Raw genomic sequence first — 18,299 nt, 5'->3', positions numbered from 1 at the left:
CTAACTTAACAGCAGCGGTTTGTTCACGCGAGGCGTGTTTGATCCAACTAGGCAAAACAATCAGGAGGCGGTTCTGGTCCACAGAACCAGGAGGAAAACATGCATTAATGGTCCAAATCAGGAGCATTTGGGGTTAGGGTGGTACTGATAAATGACCCGGAATCTACAGGACCAGAACCACCGGGTCAAAACCCCTGGCTCAGATGAAGCTTTAAAGAAAAAATAGTTCTACTGCCACCATCAACCAACCCAGTCCGGTCTCATAGGTTCTGGTGAGATGGAAGAGGAGGACACACACACACACACGCACACGCGCACACGCACACGCGCACACGCGCACGCGCACACACACACATGCACAGATCGGATCCCTGCAACTGGTAATTTTGTAGTTCAAATGGAAATGAGGCTCATCCAGGTGTCGTCCGCTTCCAGTTCACTCTGAAATAGACCTTCTGTGTGTGTGTGTGTGTGTGTGTGTGTGTACAGGTGTGTGTGGAGGTGTGTATGTGTGTGTGTGTGTGTGTGCAGGTGTGTGTGTGTGTGGAGGTGTGTGTGTGCAGGTGTGTGTGGAGGTGTGTGTGTGTGCAGGTGTGTGTGTGTGCAGGTGTGTGTGGAGGTGTGTGTGTGCAGGTGTGTGTGTGTGTGGAGGTGTGTGTGTGTGGAGGTGTGTGTGTGTGTGTGTGTGTGTGTGTGTGTGTGTGTGTGTGTGTGGAGGTGTGTGTGTGTGTGTGTGTGTGCGTGTGTGTGGAGGTGTGTGTGTGTGTGTGTGTGTGTGTGTGGAGGTGTGTGTGTGGAGGTGTGTGTGTGTGTGCGTGTGTGTGTGTGTGTGTGGAGGTGTGTGTGTCCTCAGAGCAGCATAAAGACCTCAGGAGGCGTCAGAGCAGAGAGTGAGAGCTGAGCGATTCAGAGGCCAGAGTTTCTCTCTCGTCTCTGCAGGACGATGAGCGTCTCCACCTGCCGGATCCAGCAGGAACCAAACAGAACCTTAAAGCTTGAATCAATCTCTGATTACAAGAGTAACTTTGAGTCAAAGTCATGAAAGCCGGAGCTCCTCCCAGAACAACCCGGAGCAGAACAACGACTTCCTGAAGGCTCCTCTTCATAGCCTCCAATTACAGTCGAGAGGTTTGCAATTAAAACTCCCATCACTGAGTGACGGAGGCTGAGCTGCAGTCGCTTGATGACTCTATTCATTTGGTGCCTGCTGATGCTTCACATTCCCATCGCTTCTAATTAGGGATCCGAGCGGCAGAGGAAGAGGACGAGGACGAGGAAGAGGCCCAGAGGAGGAAACTTTCTTCTGCGACTCAAGAAGAAGCAGAAACCCCTTTCAGATCTCCTGATCCTCAGCTGATGGTTCTGATCACATCCATTATGGGCCAGATGTCGGTACCAGCTGCCGTCTCCCTGGACCTGATGCTGACCAGCTGAACCAAACAACCTGCAGCTAAGCTGTCCAGACACAATTTTCAGATTTTTGTGATCAAAATTCCTGATAGTGTATTAAGAAGTTCAGACGTAAAGAAATTCGATAAAAGGTCATTTTCTTCTTTATCTGGAGTGTGTATGTCGCTCCACCCTATCCAAGTGGGGACCTTTTACGTTCTCATAGGTTGGACATGGGCCGTAAATAACTTTTTTACTCTTTATTCTGATCAGTTTGTGCTGCAGATGCCTTCGCTATTGGAATGTCAGTTCATATACCATTTAATCTTTCCATGCTGAGGAAACATTTCTGACAATGTTGGTATTTGTAGGTTATATCAACTGAAATAGTTCACCTAAAGCTGTTTTGATTCAGCTTACATATTTTTTTGTCTTAAAAAAAATCCTTCTTTATCCCCCATCCTGGAGTGTGTATGTCGCTGCATCCTATCCAACAGGGGACCTCTGTCGTTCTGTACAAAGTGGGGACCTTCATTTTTCCTGTAATGCCTCTGACATGTTCTGGAACTTAAAAAAATATACACACATTTATTTATCTATTTATTTCTGTCTGTCCATTCCTATTTCATTAAGAGCGGCTCTACTCTGAGTCCCTCCTGGATGACCGAGCTTCTCTCTCTAAGGGAGAGCCCAGCCACCCTGCGGAGGAAACCCGTTTCGGCCGCTTGTATCCGGGATCTCGTTCTTTCGGTCATGACCCAAAGCTCATGACCATAGATGAGGGTGGGAACGAAGATCGATCGGTAAATCGAGAGCTTCGCTTCTTGACTGAGCTCTCTCTTCACCACGACGGACCGGTACAGCGCCCGCTTCACGGCAGACGCTGCACCAACCCGCCTGTCGATCTCCCTTCTCCCTCATTCGTGAACAAGATCCCCAGATACTTCAACTCCTCCACTTGAGGCAGGACGACCCCCCTGACCCGGAGAAGGCTCTCTACCCTTTTCCGGCTCAAGACCATGGCCTCGGATTTGGAGGCACTGAGCCTCATCCTGGCCGCTTCACACTCGGCTGCGAACCGCTCCTCTGAGAGCTGCAGATCACGACCTGATGAAGCCAAAGTAGCATCACATCTTGTGATGCTACTTTAGGACATTTTTCTCATTAAACATTTTTCAAAATGTGGATATGGACAAAAAGAATCAATTCACCTGAACTGTTCACCTATTTGAGCTTAATCAAATGTCTGTAGGTTTTAATGTTGAACTGGATTCAAAGTTTTGAAATCAGGGAACATTTCTCCAACAGAAGCGGTGAGAGACGATGCTCAGACGGGACGTTCTGATTCATTTAGCTACTTACTCTGCGTCAGGTTGAAAATGTCTGCGTGTCTCCACCCAGTGGTCAGGAGTGTGAACTGCAATCTGTCAAAATGACAGATGAGCTCCAGATTTTTGCTGTTTAAGATTCAAGACAGAAAATATTCCAACTCTGGGTAGAAATAAGAACACTGCCACCTGGAGGTGAGAGTTGGCATCACACACAAAAGTTTTTTCTACAATTCAAAAATTTGTGATAAACTCATAATTATGGATTAGCATAAAAAATGTCACAAGGAAAGCTAAAGCTAATGTAGCTAACCTCCGACTGCTGCCTTCTGATCGCAGATAAAACCAAACAAACTGGTGGCTCATGACTTACTGGGCGGACTGGGCGCCATGTGGATGTTTTTTATGTTTTTTTGGACTTTATCTGTAATTTTTCTTTGCTGCTGAAAAGCAAAACACCCCTAAATGCTTATGTCAGCTAATCTGATGTTGCATTGCATTGTGGGAAATGTATGCTCACATTTTATCTCTGACCTTATATTTACGTTCTCTGACTGATGATGTCACTTCCTTCAGTTTACAGAGACCGGTCTAAAGCAGCCGGTGTTTCCAGGTGTTTCCAGGTGTTTCCAGGTGTTAGTAGACTTCCCGTTGCATCTCTGACCTCTCGTCCTTCACCCCGTCTCCTCTCAGCATTGTCCCTGCAGCCCGGTGGCCCCTGGGGGGTCCTGGCCGTCTGACACCCAGTCGGTAATCCTCTCAGGAAGTGGAAATGCTCGCCCCGCCTCCCCGTCCTCCCAGCATGCTCTGCTCTCCTCTCCTCGGGTAAAAGGCTGCGGCTCCGTGGGGCCGAGTGGCTCCATGAGCGTTCCTGCGGTGGGATGTCATTACCGGAGCCGTTTTAAGCACATAAACGCAGGAATGTGAGTGTTTGATGAGCCTGTGACCTGCAGCGCCGCAGCAGCCACTCATGCATCTCTAATCCTGCGCCGCCTGGAGCTTTGGGCTGAACGGAGCTGCTGTTCCCCCGGTGGCCTGGAAGCTCCTGATAAAACCTGGAGACCCCCAGACTCTACTGAGCATGTGCAGATCAATTAGACGCTTTAATGTCACGGCGTCCTGAACAGAGACCCAGATGTGGACCGACACCAGAGGATCAGAGCGTTTAGCAGAAAACACAAACCTGCAGCTTTCAGACGGTGGAGGGCAGAACCAACCGGCTTAGAGAGGAGGAGGAGGAGGAGGAGGAGGAGGAGGAGAGGAGGAGGAGGAGAGGAGGAAGAGGAGGAGGAGAGGAAGAGGAGGAGGAGAGGAGGAGGAGGAGGAGAGGAGGAGGAGGAGAGGAGGAAGAGGAGGAGGAGGAGAGGAGGAGGAGGAGAGGAGGAGGAGGAGAGGAGGAAGAGGAGGAGGAGAGGAGGAGGAGGAGAGGAGGAGAGGAAGAGGAGGAGGAGAGGAGGAGGAGGAGGAGGAGAGGAGGAGGAGGAGAGGAGGAAGAGGAGGAGAGGAAGAGGAGGAGGAGAGGAGGAAGAGGAGGAGAGGAAGAGGAGGAGGAGGAGAGGAGGAAGAGGAGGAGGAGGAGAGGAACAGGAGGAGGAGAGAATGAGGAGGAGGAGAGGAGGAAGAGGAGGAGGAAGAGGAGGAGGAGGAGAGGAGGAAGAGGAGGAGGAGGAGAGGAACAGGAGGAGGAGAGAATGAGGAGGAGGAGAGGAGGAAGAGGAGGAGGAGGAGGAGAGGAGGAGGAGGAGAGAATGAGGAGGAGGAGAGGAAAAGGAGGAGGAGAGGAGGAAGAGGAGGAGAGGAGGAGGAGGAGAGGAGGAGGAGGAGAGGAGGAGGAGGAAGAGGAGGAGGAGGAGAGGAGGAGGAGGAGAGGAGGAGGAGGAGAGAATGAGGAGGAGGAGAGGAACAGGAGGAGGAGAGAATGAGGAGGAGGAGAGGAGGAAGAGGAGGAGGAGAGGAGGAGGAGAGGAGGAAGAGGAGGAGGAGGAGAGGAGGAAGAGGAGGAGAGGAGGAGGAGAGAGAGAGGAGGAGGAGAGAATGAGGAGGAGGAGAGGAGGAGGAGAGGAGGAGGAAGAGGAGGAGAGGAGGAGGATGAGGAAGAGGAGGAGGAGGAGCAGAGGAGGAGGAGGAGGATGAGGAAGAGGAGGAAGAGGAGGAGAGGAGGAGGAGGATGAGGAAGAGGAGGAGGAGGAGCAGAGGAGGAGGAGGAGGATGAGGAAGAGGAGGAAGAGGAGGAGAGGAGGAGGAGGATGAGGAAGAGGAGGAGGAGGAGCAGAGGAGGAGGAGGAGGATGAGGAAGAGGAGGAAGAGGAGGAGAGGAGGAGGAAGAGGATGAGGAAGAGGAGGAGCGATCTGCTTAGAATGGAGTTTGTGAGAAGAGAAAAAAGGAAATGAAGGGCGAGCAAAGAGAGAGAGGAAGAGCTGAAGTAATAAAGTGATGATGAGGAGTGAAGAAGGTGGGAGCACCAAATCCCCCCTGCAGTATTTATAAAGGTCACTGAGCCTCCAACAGAACCAGAACCAGAACCGCTGATCACTGGTTGGTCTGAACAGAGGAGGGAAGAAACGGATCGTCAGGAAAACGTCCTGAAATATTCCGTCTGAATTCACTGCGACTATCGATTCATTAATCTGTTATCGATTAATTAATCTGTTATTCTGACAATCTAATCAAAAATTCATATTCTGCAGATTCTTCATGAAAATACTTGAGCCAATTTTAATATTAAAAATAGATAAAATACAAATAAACAACATTTTACTGCCTTGAAGAACCAGAACCAGTCCAACCAGAACCAAGATGGAAATCCGACCAGAACCAGTCCAACCAGAACAGGCCTGCAACTTATTCGACCGATTATCTAATCAATTAATCTGATTATTAATCAGATAAAAATTGGCACATTCTGCAGATTTTTTATTTGTTGTATATTTTTTATACATTAGAAATGAAAGATGCAAATAAATTTATTGATCAATTGATTATCTGCAGCTGGAGAACATCAGCGTGTGAAGATCTGCTGATTAATCAGTTATAGATGAGCAGAAAATGAAAACGCCACCAAGGCATTCTGGGTAAAACACATTTACTACAGAGGTTTTTTTACCTTTCTAGTTTTGACACCATTGGTGCTCCGACCGTTTTCTTCTTTCAGCAAACTATAAAGCTAGCTATAAAGTTAATTAATCGATTATTAAATTAGTTCGATTAATCGTTTCAGCCCTGAACCAGATCCAGTCTAATAAAGTAATCAGAACTTTAGCTGAGCTTTCCTCCACATGAATGTGTGTCTGGACTTTGAGCGGGTTGGTTCTGATCAGGTTCTGGTTCTGGTTCTGTTGGACCAGGACTCACGCGGCAGGCTGGTGGACACGTTGACCTGAGTGTAGAAGCTCTTGCTGGGCAGCAGGTCCGACACGCCGTTCAGGGCCTCCACGCTGAAGGTGTAGTTGGTGTTGGGCAGCAGGTTGACCACCGTCACCGTGCGCTCCGTCAGCCCCACCTGCTGCGGCACGAAGCCCACGCCCGGCCCGCACGGCTCGCAGCGGGCCGGGCCGCAGCGCCGGCAGCCCACGCTGTAGGTCAGGTCCACGCGGCCCCCGGAGTCCGAGGGCGGGTCCCAGTCCAGGACCAGGGAGGACTGCCGCAGGGAGAAGCGCAGGCTCCTGGGCGGGGAGGGCGGCCCTGCGGGGTCAGACCGGGTCAGGGAGACCAGCATGAAAACATGAACTATGACTGGATGAAACACAACATGGAGCCAAACAGCCTCAGTGCTGTCAATCACTCTAGTGTATGCAGCGAAATGTATATTTAGATCAATATTATGCAGCCCAGAAATGGAATCAGAGCTAGAATTAGAATAACTACGACCCTTAACAGGATCAATCCCTGCTGAGTTTATGACTTTTAACCCAGAAAAGGACTAGATCAGTCACTATTCCGCTTATTTTATCAGAAACTGTAGTTTCACTATTTAGAAATGGAATTAGATACTTAGCAACCCTGAACAGAACTTAGTTTACATACTTTAGAACATTAGATGAGTTTTCTTTCCTGTTTTTCTTTCCTTTGGTTATTTTGTTTGCATTTCCCTTCAACTCATATGAAGGCCTTTGAATCACCTTGTTGCTGAAAATGTGCTAGATAAATAAAATGACCTTACCGCCTTGTCTCGTTGCTCTCTGCTACGCTACAGCTAGTTAGCATGATAAACAGTTTTCCTGTAGCAGTTACTCGTTTCTCCACCATTAGCAGTATTTCATGAGGCTGATTGGCAGCTCTAAGCCCCGCCTCCTGGCTCTGATTGGCTGTTTTTGGTGCGTTTCTCAAATAGTGTTTTTTAGTGCCTCCAGTTAATCAATTACTAAACTAGTTCACATTTATTTCATCTGTTAATCGCTATACGCCTAAAATTATTTGAACTTAATTCTTGATGTTTTTATTGGATCTAGTGTGAATTTTTGTTTTTTCCTCTCAGGTTAAACCAGCAGTGATTCTCTGGTCCAGTTTCACTTCATGGCTTCTACCTGCAGGATGAAACAGGTAGAGGATCCCCCCCCATCGCTGCCCCCCAGCCTCTACATGTCCATCAGTCACACTGAGCATGCTCAGTAGGCTCACGCCCATATATGGAGTGTCTGTGGTGGCAGCGAGTCACGACTCCGTCCTCCTGGTTTAATGAGTGTTTGGATGGATCATCCTCCTCAGGCTGCTGCAGACCCAGAACCGGACCGGACCGGACAGAACCAGACCGGACCAGACAGAACCGGACCGGACCGGACAGAACCAGACCAGATCGGACAGAACCAGACCGGACCAGACAGAACCGGACCGGACCGGGCAGAACCGGACTGGGCCAGGCAGAACGGGACCTGATCAGACAGAACCGGACCTGATTGAACAGAACCGGACTGGGACTGGACAGAACCAGACCGGATTGGACAGAACCGGACTGGGACTGGACAGAACCAGACCGGATTGGACAGAACCGGACTGGGCCGGACAGAACCAGACTGGATCAGACAGAACCGGACCGGGCCGGGACACCTCCTTCACAAACAGAACACTGCAGGGAGACGACATCCTGTCCTGAAGTGAAAACGCGTCCAGCCGTCCTCAGTGTCTCTGTCTGTCCTCATCCGGCAGCCTGGTTCTGGTTCTGGTTCTGGTCCAGGGTCTCGGTCATTTCCGGGTTTGTCTGCCAGCAGAAACATTTCCAAACTTTTATCTCCTGAGTTTTTCCGCTTTGTTACATTTTTTCCTGCAGCAGTGAAATTTAACTAAGGATATGAATAAATCCCATTTTCATTTTTCCATTAAAATTCTGGTTCTGGAGATTTTCCTCAGGATGTTTTCATAGATTTGATGAATTTATATCTAATATTGAAATGTTTAGTTTTAATCATTTCTACTTGTGCTTTTTTTTTTTTGCTAACGATGGACCAGAAATTAATCTGCAGTAATGAGGAAATGTTCTGGATTAGAACTGTAGCGATTAACCAGATTAATTGGTTAATCGATTATTGAAATAATCATCAACTAGTTTAGTTATTAATTGTTTCCTGGATAACACAGGAAGCAGAACGCATCCAGAACATGTGAATCAAATAAACATTTTGCATTTGATCTGTTCAGAGCTCCTGGTTCACATCATCCAGTTACGTAAAAATAAAAGAAAAAAAGCTACAAAATCGACGTGTGAAAAGTTGAGCTGAACATCAACACAGTGATTAATAACTGGATGGAAAAATATGATTTATGGAAGATTTTTAAATGAATTTGAACCAGCAGAAGCTAGTTACAAAGTTTTTAATTTTTATCATTAATTTGACATTTTTCTCTTTTTTATCTTAAATTTTTAAAATTTTGACTTCATTAGTTCTGAGTGTTTTTTCAGCTGAATACTCCCGTTAACGATTAATTGATTAATTTCAGTAATCAATTAATCTGATTAATCGTTACAGCCGTAATCCTCATGTTTAAAGTTTACGTCATGATTTTCTCTCCATAAAAACATAACGGCAGCTCCGGCTGTAGAATAATCTGCTTCAGATTTTGTGTTTTTGTTCTGGTTCTGACCTGCTTTGGCTCTGCGGTTCTGCTGCAGAGACGTTTCGGACCTCCTCTCCGCCCTCTGAAGCAGGATTGGCCCAGTCTGAGCCCGGTCAGAACCAGCAGATCAATACTTTAATTAATGCGCTCATTAGACGGCTGTGAATCCATCAGGCCGGATCAGGAGATCGATGCTGTAATTAAAGCTCTCCAGTGAACGCTCACCGACCCGCCGCCGCTCCAGAACCCCGCATTGGGTCAGAACCGCTGCCAGAACCAGAAGAGGGTCCAGAACGGACCGGTGAGACAGAAAGGGATACATTCTCAGTGATGCTCTGAAGGTCAAAGGTCAAGAGGACCTGAAATGGCAGCAGAAGGTTGTGGGTTTGAACCCCTTGCAGGTGGAGTTAGCGTGAAAAATCTACAAGCTGAAGGAAAATCTGGGATCGCCATCAATACTTTTATCCTCATTTTGAAAAATTACATTAAAAAATTTGATGGAAGTGGAAAAAATATAAAATATTTCCTCAATTATACAAAAAAAGTTTTTTCTTCAGCAGTTCTTGGCTGCTGATCATGTGACTCGTGTTTTTATTGCAGTTTTGTGAAATAAATTATTTCCATTTCCAAACCAAAACCAGAAAATTGATCAAAAGCGTTTGTGTGAAATTGGTCAGTTTCCATTAAGCAAATTCATTTTCATAATTTCTATTTAGGCATTTTAAAGTGAATGGAAACGCGACTGCAGACGGACTGCTGCGTCCTGGGTGCCCTGAGCAGCAGCACCACAGATCCTCCCTGATCGCAGCAGAATCAATAAGTATTCACACCCTGCTGGTATCGAGCAGCTTCTACTGTCACTTAATGTAAATAGTTTGTTGTGTTTTAATGGGTTAAAGGAGTTCTACGCTCCTTTAACTCTGAAATGTTTCTGTACAATATTTCATTCTTTACATATTTTATGTTGTATTTTGGTGGAAGTTTGATTTCATTGTTTATCACTTTGCTGCTGCTGAACCAGAATTTCCAGGATTTCTTTCTAGTTTCCAGGGAACTTTAGTTTGTCCCTGCTTTGTTCCCGTACCGTCGCCATGGTGATAAAAACCTGATCAGATCATCCATGAGTTCCAACATTACGGCGAAACGGTGACACCTTTTCCTTTCTGTCCCGCCGTTCCTGAACGCTTCCCGGGAAAATCAAAGATTTATTCACATTAAACGAGAGGTGAAGGAGAGGAAGACGAGGAGGAGGAAGACGAGGAGGAGGAAGACGAGGAGGAGGAAGACGAGGAGGAGGAAGACGAGGGGACGCAGGGTGAAGGACAGTTGAACCATAAACTGATCTTTATGGAATCAGTAGAAATGAAAACGGGTTAAAAGCAGAAACATGACAGGTAGAAATGAGTGTGTGTGTGTGTGTGTGTGTGTGTGTGATGTCATTACTTGTGCAGGGGGTGGAGGGGCTGTCCAGAGGAGTCCTGAAGTGATCTTCCTCACACACACACACCACCGATCCTTCCTCGTCCGCCACGCTGTTGGCCGGACAAGGAAAACACTCCTGTTGCCGCGACGACATCTTGTAGGATCCAGGCGGACATGCTGGACAGAACACACACTCCGTCAGAAAACACACACACTCCGTCAGAAAACACACACACTCCGTCAGAAAACACACACACTCCGTCAGGAAAACACACACACTCCGTCAGGAAAACACACACACTCCGTCAGGAAAACACACACACTCCGTCAGGAAAACACACACACTCCGTCAGAAAACACACACACTCCGTCAGAAAACACACACACTCCGTCAGGAAAACACACACACTCCGTCAGGAAAACACACACACTCCGTCAGAAAACACACACACTCCGTCAGAAAACACACACACTCCGTCAGGAAAACACACACACTCCGTCAGAAAACACACACACTCCGTCAGGAAAACACACACACTCCGTCAGAAAACACACACACTCCGTCAGAAAACACACACACTCCGTCAGGAAAACACACACACTCCGTCAGGAAAACACACACACTCCGTCAGAAAACACACACACTCCGTCAGAAAACACACACACTCCGTCAGAAAACACACACACTCCGTCAGGACTTAATGTCTTGTTTACAGTTTGGTAACGATGTTGGAAACAGCAAAAGTCATTTATGTTAATATGTTTGATTAACATAGCAGCTTAATTAGATAAAATTTACCGTAAACGTCTGAGAAACACAACACACAGGTATGACGGATTTATAAGAAATCTGCTGAGTAAGCAGTATGTGACGTAGCATCGATGTACCATAAGGTTTGCTGGATTTATGGGTACGGCAGTCAGAACACCTGGTTAAACATCCGCTGATCCTCAGCTTTCCTTCGTCTCTCTGCCAGACGGGGCCGATCGCCGTGACGTCGGACCGATCGCCGTGACGTCGGACCGATCGCCGTGACGTCGGACCGATCGCCGTGACGTCGGACCGATCGCCGTGACGTCGGACCGATCGCAGTTCAACGCTCCGCCCTCCGCAGAAACCAGAAACAAATCCACTTCCTGGTCCGACCCGTCCTCACAGTGCCGCACGATTCAGCTTAAATTTAAAACCCAAATCAGCTCTGTGGTGTGTGTGGTGTGTGTGTGTGTGTGTGTGTGTGTGTGTGTGCGCGCGCGCACGCTGTCTGGACGTCCTGCGGTAACAAGCTGACCTCCAGCAGGACGGGTGAAAGCGAGAAATCCAGATAAACGGATGTAATTGTCGTCTGGCAGCTTGTGTCAGATTGTGTGAAATTTTCTGGACATTTGAGTCTCCAAATGTTCTGTACTTCCTGCTTCCTGCACCAGCTGCCAACGTTTCAGACCGTCATCAGACATTTATACGCAGAATGAGAGCAAGAAGCTGCAAATATCGGAACGATGCAAACTCCACAACACACCGACATTAAAACTACAGGAAAACACATCACAAAAACACAAAGTGTGAACCTGGAAATGGGTCCAAGCTTTCTGGATAACGTTTACCTAGGTAATGTGACGTCCTCCTGACTCCCCCTAGTGGTCTGGAGGACTCTGTTTTGGGCAGCGAGTTTGAGGCGTTTTAAACTTGATGCTGTTTTTTGATTCGATTCTTTTTCCTCTGGTTTCTGCGTTTTCCTTTTTCATTTCTGTGGTGAGTTTTGGAGTTTGCATCATTCATGTCTCTGCAGCATTGAGCCGTTTGAACCTGCGGGCCACCGTAGCGAGAGCGAACCGGGTAAACATGATAATGAATCATAATTTTGAGGGAAGTGTTGCTTCGTTTAGGGGAAACGTTTCGTTTCAGTTTATTGGATCTGAGCTGAAAGGTGAAAGCGTCTTTGAGCCGAACCGTGATGAATCCCAGGAAATGAAGCCGGCCGCTTCCTGCTCCTGCCGCCATGCAGATTTGTGTTGATGGTGGAATAATGAAGCCGGTTCTGTTGCAGCCGGACTGAGCTCCTGCTGGGTTCAGTCCGGCCCGGTTCTGGAGATCTCAGCCTCGCCTCGCGGATCCAGTCAGAAGCTTGTAATTGAGTTTCTAATGTGAGTCATTACACAGGAAGCGCTTCAGAGGCGCACGCGGCCGCGCGTTTGTTCTGCGCTCAGCGCCAGCAGAACCAGCATGAATGGACCCAAATCAAGGCCCGATTATGCAGACATCATAAACGCCGTGTTGGCGGCTGGTTCCGGCCGACTTATCTCCTGCTTTCAGCCGGATTCGCATTTGGACCGCCACCCGACCGGGCCGACGCGATACGAGCCGCTCCGATAACTAAAGCAGCTGGCGGCGCCACGGCCGCCAGGCGGGGTCACGTCAGTCAGAACCGAGCCACAGCCCACCTGGCACCGCGAGAAGCCCGGCTCTAAAGAACCCGTCCAACCGACACCGAAACCGAGAGACAGATCCGCTTCGCTGACTTCCTGCCAGAAACCGAGGGACGTCTGAGACAGCTGGCAGGGAGAGATCCGGTTCTGCTACGGGCTCAGCGGGTCGACCACACACACACACACACACACACACACACACACACACACACACACACACACACACACACACACACACACACACTCTCTCTCTGAGTTTCTGTTTCATCACTGGATGAATTCATCTCAGCAGGTGGTCGGTGAGTTAAATCAGCCATAACCTGGGAGGGGTCAAAGGTCATCTCTAGCCTTGGACATCCCAGCAAATTCAGTCAAAGGTCAGAGGTCGGGGCCTGAAGCTCAGAGAAATGGCCAGAAACCCCAGAGCTTCGTTCAGACTCTGCAGGCCTCAGTTAAAGGTCAAAGGTCACAATCATGAGCCTCTCTGTAGGACAAACAGCAGCAGATCTGCATCAGAAGGGTCTGTGGTGGTCTAGTCAAAGTTCTGCCTGGGTCTGGCAGCTGTTAGTCAGAATCAACTCCAGCAGGAAACGACATGGTGAAATGTTTGACATAAAAATATTTCACAACGAGAAAAAAAAGACTAAATATGAGAATAAAACATAATTAATGCGACAAGAAAGACGAGAGCAGAGTTCAGTAAAAAACTAAAATAATACGAGAGTAAAGTCAAAACGGGTGAAATACGACGAGGTAGAGATCTACGATGACTCGTACAAAACAAAACCCATCGGCCAATCCCGTCAGGGAACCGAGAGGTCAAAGGTCGTAGAGAATGAAGTCAAATGACGACAGTCATAATGTTACGGTAATAACTGTGCAAGTATAAAGTTAAAATAATAAGAGAATAAAGACGTAATAACGACAATAAATTCAAGTTATGAAAAATTTAAAAATAGTTATATAACAAAAGTCTAAATAATACAAGAATAAAGTCGTAATATTATGAGAAAAAAGTTAAAATATAAAGAATAGAACCAAAAAGATGAAATATTACGAGATGAAGACGGAGTAATATGAGAATAAACTCATTTTATGACAAAGTTGTACGACATTATTATGATAATAAAGTCAATATTTCCAGAAACACGAGAAAAAAATATAAATAATTTGTGAATAAATTCCAAATAATACGACAAAAAGTTAGGAATCATAAACTGAGCTGGTCAGCTTGAAACTTTCTCATCTTTAGGACTTTGTTCTGCTCATAACTTTAATTTTTTGATCTTTCGTTCCGTGAAGGAAATCTTTTCCTGCAACATTTTCTGGACGTCTGAACCGGAGACAGGAAACTGTTTTCAGTCCGACCAGATAAATGAAAATTAAAAATTCATGACCCTGCAGTTTCATCAGGCAACAAATAAAAAGTAAAACGTCAAAGAATCTGAATTTCATTAACTTTACAAACGACTTTGTGAGTTTTGCCTCTGAAGGAGGAATCAATCCAACGGCGTCGCTAATGAACATTAATAACCCGAAGCATCCGACTCCCACGGCAGAACCTCCTGCTGTACTGCGGGTCAGAACCGGGTCAGAACCAGACCCGCTTCAGGAAGCAGCTTCAGCTGCTGGAAATCGATAACCAATAAAGCTTCAGCTTGGTTCTGCAGCTTCAGTGTCCATCAGAAGAGTCCGGAGCGGTTCCGGACTCAGAACCGCCGATTGGGTCATTGATCCTGCTGGATCCGGACCGGTCCGACTCCGGCTCTGCTGCAAACGGTTTGAACCTGAAACGTTTTCATCTGAGCAGAAGACAGAAACGCTGCGGGTCCAACCGGTCCGACACCAGCGCCTCCAGAACTCATCTCATTTTTCTTGCTCAAATTACAAATGAAAACAAATATTTTCATGAAGTGGATTTTACTTCAACCTGTATCGAGACCAGAAGTTTAATTATGAGAATAAAGTCAAAATATTAGCAGAATAACAAAACAATTTTACTGGAAAACTTAAAAATAAGAAGGAAAATTAAATTTATTGAGAAAAAACGCTTCGCTACCAGGATGTGATGTGAGCAGCTCAGGCTTTCTTCAAAAACTCAAAAAGATGCTGAACCGTTAAAAGGTAAAACCGAGACCAGAGGAGAACGTCTGACTGGATAGTTAGCTAGCTCAGAGCTAAATGTTCAGTTTGGAGCTACGTAGCTAGCTTGCTTACTAAATATTACGTTTGAAACTGACATTTAGAAATGAATGAATAACGGTGAAAATATAACTTAAAAAATCAATCCCCATTTTTTCCCCTTATGACAAACTAAATAACCTAAATTATTGTTAAATTTTTATTTGTGTGATTTTACAAACATGTGATGCAACAACAAAGCTTGTGTGTGACATGCAGTTAAACCAGATGAAATCTCTCAGCTGGTTAGCCGCTGAGTCTCCAGCGCTCAGGCAGATCATGCTAGCAATGTTTGATTCTCATCAGCCTGACTGGAACCAGGCCTGACTATGGGATGTCTTCAGAATCACAGTTATCCAATAAGAGTTGGGATATCACAGCGCGGCGACACAGACCACATAAAACCAGGAGAGGAGCAGACGGACGCCAGCAGGATGACACACACACACACGCACACACACACACACACGCAGACACACACACACACACACACACACGGCAGCAGCTGTCTGGTGCTTCCAGGAAACATGGCTACCTCTCAGCATCTGATCTGAAACATCTCCAGACGGTTTTCTTCCTCGGTTCTGTTTGCTCCATCATGTCTCTGTTTGGACCGCCAGTTCTCTCAGAACATGAGAACCAACCTGATGAAGGTCCAATCATCATCTCTTCTCCTCTCACACAGAAAGGTTCTGTTTGTTTGGACTTCTTAATGAAGGGAGTGACAAGCAGACACATTTCTGCGGAAGTCAGATTTATTCCTGAAGATAAAAATTAATCCCAATCCTGCTGCAGTTTAACTTCACCAGCCAAACCGAAACCCGATCAGAGCCAAGAAACGGAACCTGCCTGGCAGCAGGAAGTAGGATGAAAGGTCTGAATCAGCAGCACATCGAGTCCAGATCTAAAAACGCCAAAATAAACAAAGTGAAAAATGTTCCAGAACCATCTGTAAGGTTCTGGGTCTCCATAGAACCGCAGCAGAACCAGGATCCAACAGAACCACTTCAAGGCTTCATTGCCTGAGTGAAGGTCAGAGGTCAGGATCTAACGATAAGAAAGAGACAAAATGGCCTCCATGATGGAGCTCCCAGACCAGAACCACTGCTGACCCAAAACAACAATGTGACCCGGCTCAGATCCACCAGAACACTTCCTGATGATCCTCAAGATTTCTGGGAAAAATTCAGCAGATGTGAAGAAACAGAGGCGGACGTTTCTGCTGCTAGCTCAGAGCTAAATGTTTAGCCTACTAGCTAAATGTTTAGATGAAGTTACAGAGAGCTAACTTGTTAGCTAGCTAAATATCTGATTTCAAACTAAGCTTTTATTTTGAAGCTAAATATTTGAATTGCAGCCAAATATTTAATTGATGAAAAATAAAATTAGTATGCTAACAAAATATTTAGTTGGCAAGCTAACCATTTAACATCAAACCAAATATTGGCATAGTTAGCTAAATATTTGTCGCTCAGTAAATATTTAGCTTTGAGCTAAAAGTTTTGCTGGTAAATTAAATATTTAGTTTTAAACTGACATTTCTAACAGAAAAAAACATTTTTTCCTCTTGTGGTGCTAGCTAACCCAACTGAAGCCGTTAACGTCTGACTGTTAGCTTACCGGCAGTTGAAGGAATGGCTGAACGTTGCGTTCAGGAGCAGCTCCGGTTTTCCACACGCCTGTTTCAGGTTCCTGCTTTGTGAGAACAAACGTGGCGAATGGATCCGATTCTGAGCCGAACAGCAGAGCGCCGCGTCGGAGAAACAAACGCTGTCTCTTTAAATCTGCTCTGATGTGAAGCTGATCATATTCCTGTTTACTCTCCGCTGAATATGTCTGCTTATGGAAATTAAAAAGCATAATCTGCAGCCTGCTGCCGCGCACCAGCTTCATTTGACTCTGAATCAGAGGCTCAGATCTGAACGAGCCTCTTTCTAATGACATTTCATTTCCAGTCGCCTCGTTCCGAATCAGCCCATTTCATTAGGACCGTGACCCAGATAGCAGCAAATCAGCCAGAATCATCTGATTCCTGCGAGCCGCGGAATGAGCAGCGCCGCTTCAGCGCAGCGGGAGGCAGGGCAATATCATGAGGGGGTCAAAGGTAACCTCAGGTTTTATTCTCCATCCTTCTGCTTCATGTGGCTGAATGAACATTCAGGTCTGTGTTTGGAAAAAGAATATTTTACTGTAAATTCACATAATTAATCTATTCACTGTGGAAAATCACATTTTGTAACACGCAACGTGTTGGGACTCATTGATCTGTGTAAAAATGAATTTATCCCATAATTCCCCTTCAGAATCAATGAAATCTCGTTTATGAGAAGCAGCAGGTCAGGGATTCAGATCTTACTTTTCCATTTAACGATTCAATTAAAATGAATTGAATTATTTATTTGCATCCTTTAATGTAAAAGTTTAAGTGGTTAAATGAAAAATCTGCAGGATATCCCAGCCAGCATGCCTAGGTGGGCCCCATGTGGGGAAAAGGAGGGCTGATATATGGGTCCCATATGGGTTTGTCCGTGTAGGGCCAGAGCCCACATGGGCCCTATATGGTGGTGGCCCACATGGGTTTGTCCATTTAGGGCCCATGTGGGCTCTGGCCCTACATGGGCAAACCCATATGGGACCCATATATCAGCCCTCCTTTCCCCCACATGGGTCCCACCTAGGCATGCTGGCTGGGATGTGACCAGTTTTTATCCGATTAATCGTCAGAATAGTTGCTGAAGTAATGGCTGGCTGCAGACGGTGAGTTGATCAGACACATCAACGTTTGATGAAACGTTGATGTGTCTACAGGACAGTGTGATTGTTTCTGATCTGAGCTTTCACATGGTGCGTAGTGTAAATCTGTGTTCAGAGCAAAAGCTGCATAACGTTGTGATTTCCCACTGCGGGAACAAGCGGAGACTAAAGGGTTAAACCTGGAGGAAGCCGACAGGACGACAAACGAAGGCCGACGAAAGTTTCTGGAAAGGTCCAGATTTAAAGAGGCTGAACGTTTGTCCGTCTGATCCGAGGCGGACGACGACGGCTGATCCCCAGCCGGAGCGCGGCGTTCCTGCGCCTCAAAGCCTTAAAAGCAGCAGCAGCAGCTTGTGTTCCAGCTGCAGGGAAACAAACCCTGAGCTGCTGGATCAGATGCTCCCCGCAGCATTCAGCTTCCTCCGCCGGAACGCCGCTGACCCCCAGCTACCACACAGACCTGCAGCGCGGCTGCTACAGGCGCTTATATCTGCAAAAGGACATTAAAGTAACTATAAAAGGCTGAAAGAATCAGAGAACAAGTGAAAGAATTTCATAAAGGTGATAAAATATGAATAAAACGGAAGAAAAACAAAATAAAATGAGGAGAGAAGCAGCAGAACCCGAAGGCTACGAGTCAGAAACGATTCAAAGGTTTAACATCTTCATGTCCAGCAAGTCAGATCAACCCTGAAGGATCCCCAGGTGTGTGTGTTTCTGTGTGTGTGTGTTTCTGTGTGTTTCTGTGTGTG

At 46.6% G+C, this 18,299-nt stretch overlaps 1 protein-coding gene across 1 annotated transcript in view; it reads right to left on the bottom strand.

Annotated features, from left to right (window-relative positions):
- Window positions 1–18,299, bottom strand: part of epha10 (EPH receptor A10) — a 106,255-nt gene that overhangs the window by 16,923 nt on the left and 71,033 nt on the right. Inside the window, exons 4-5 of the mRNA XM_014995935.2 lie at window positions 10,210–10,365; window positions 6,070–6,399 (exon numbers count right to left, since the gene is read on the bottom strand). Of these exons, the coding sequence (XP_014851421.2) occupies window positions 6,070–6,399; window positions 10,210–10,365 (486 nt within the window). The remainder of the gene's footprint in view (window positions 1–6,069; window positions 6,400–10,209; window positions 10,366–18,299) is intronic.

This window comes from Poecilia mexicana, unplaced genomic scaffold, assembly GCF_051168715.1.
Source record: "Poecilia mexicana isolate PSO_F unplaced genomic scaffold, ASM5116871v1 scaffold_11, whole genome shotgun sequence".
Lineage (NCBI taxonomy): Eukaryota > Metazoa > Chordata > Actinopteri > Cyprinodontiformes > Poeciliidae > Poecilia > Poecilia mexicana.
Note: the sequence above shows the minus strand (reverse complement) of the source record. Positions and strands in the feature narration are given on the sequence as shown.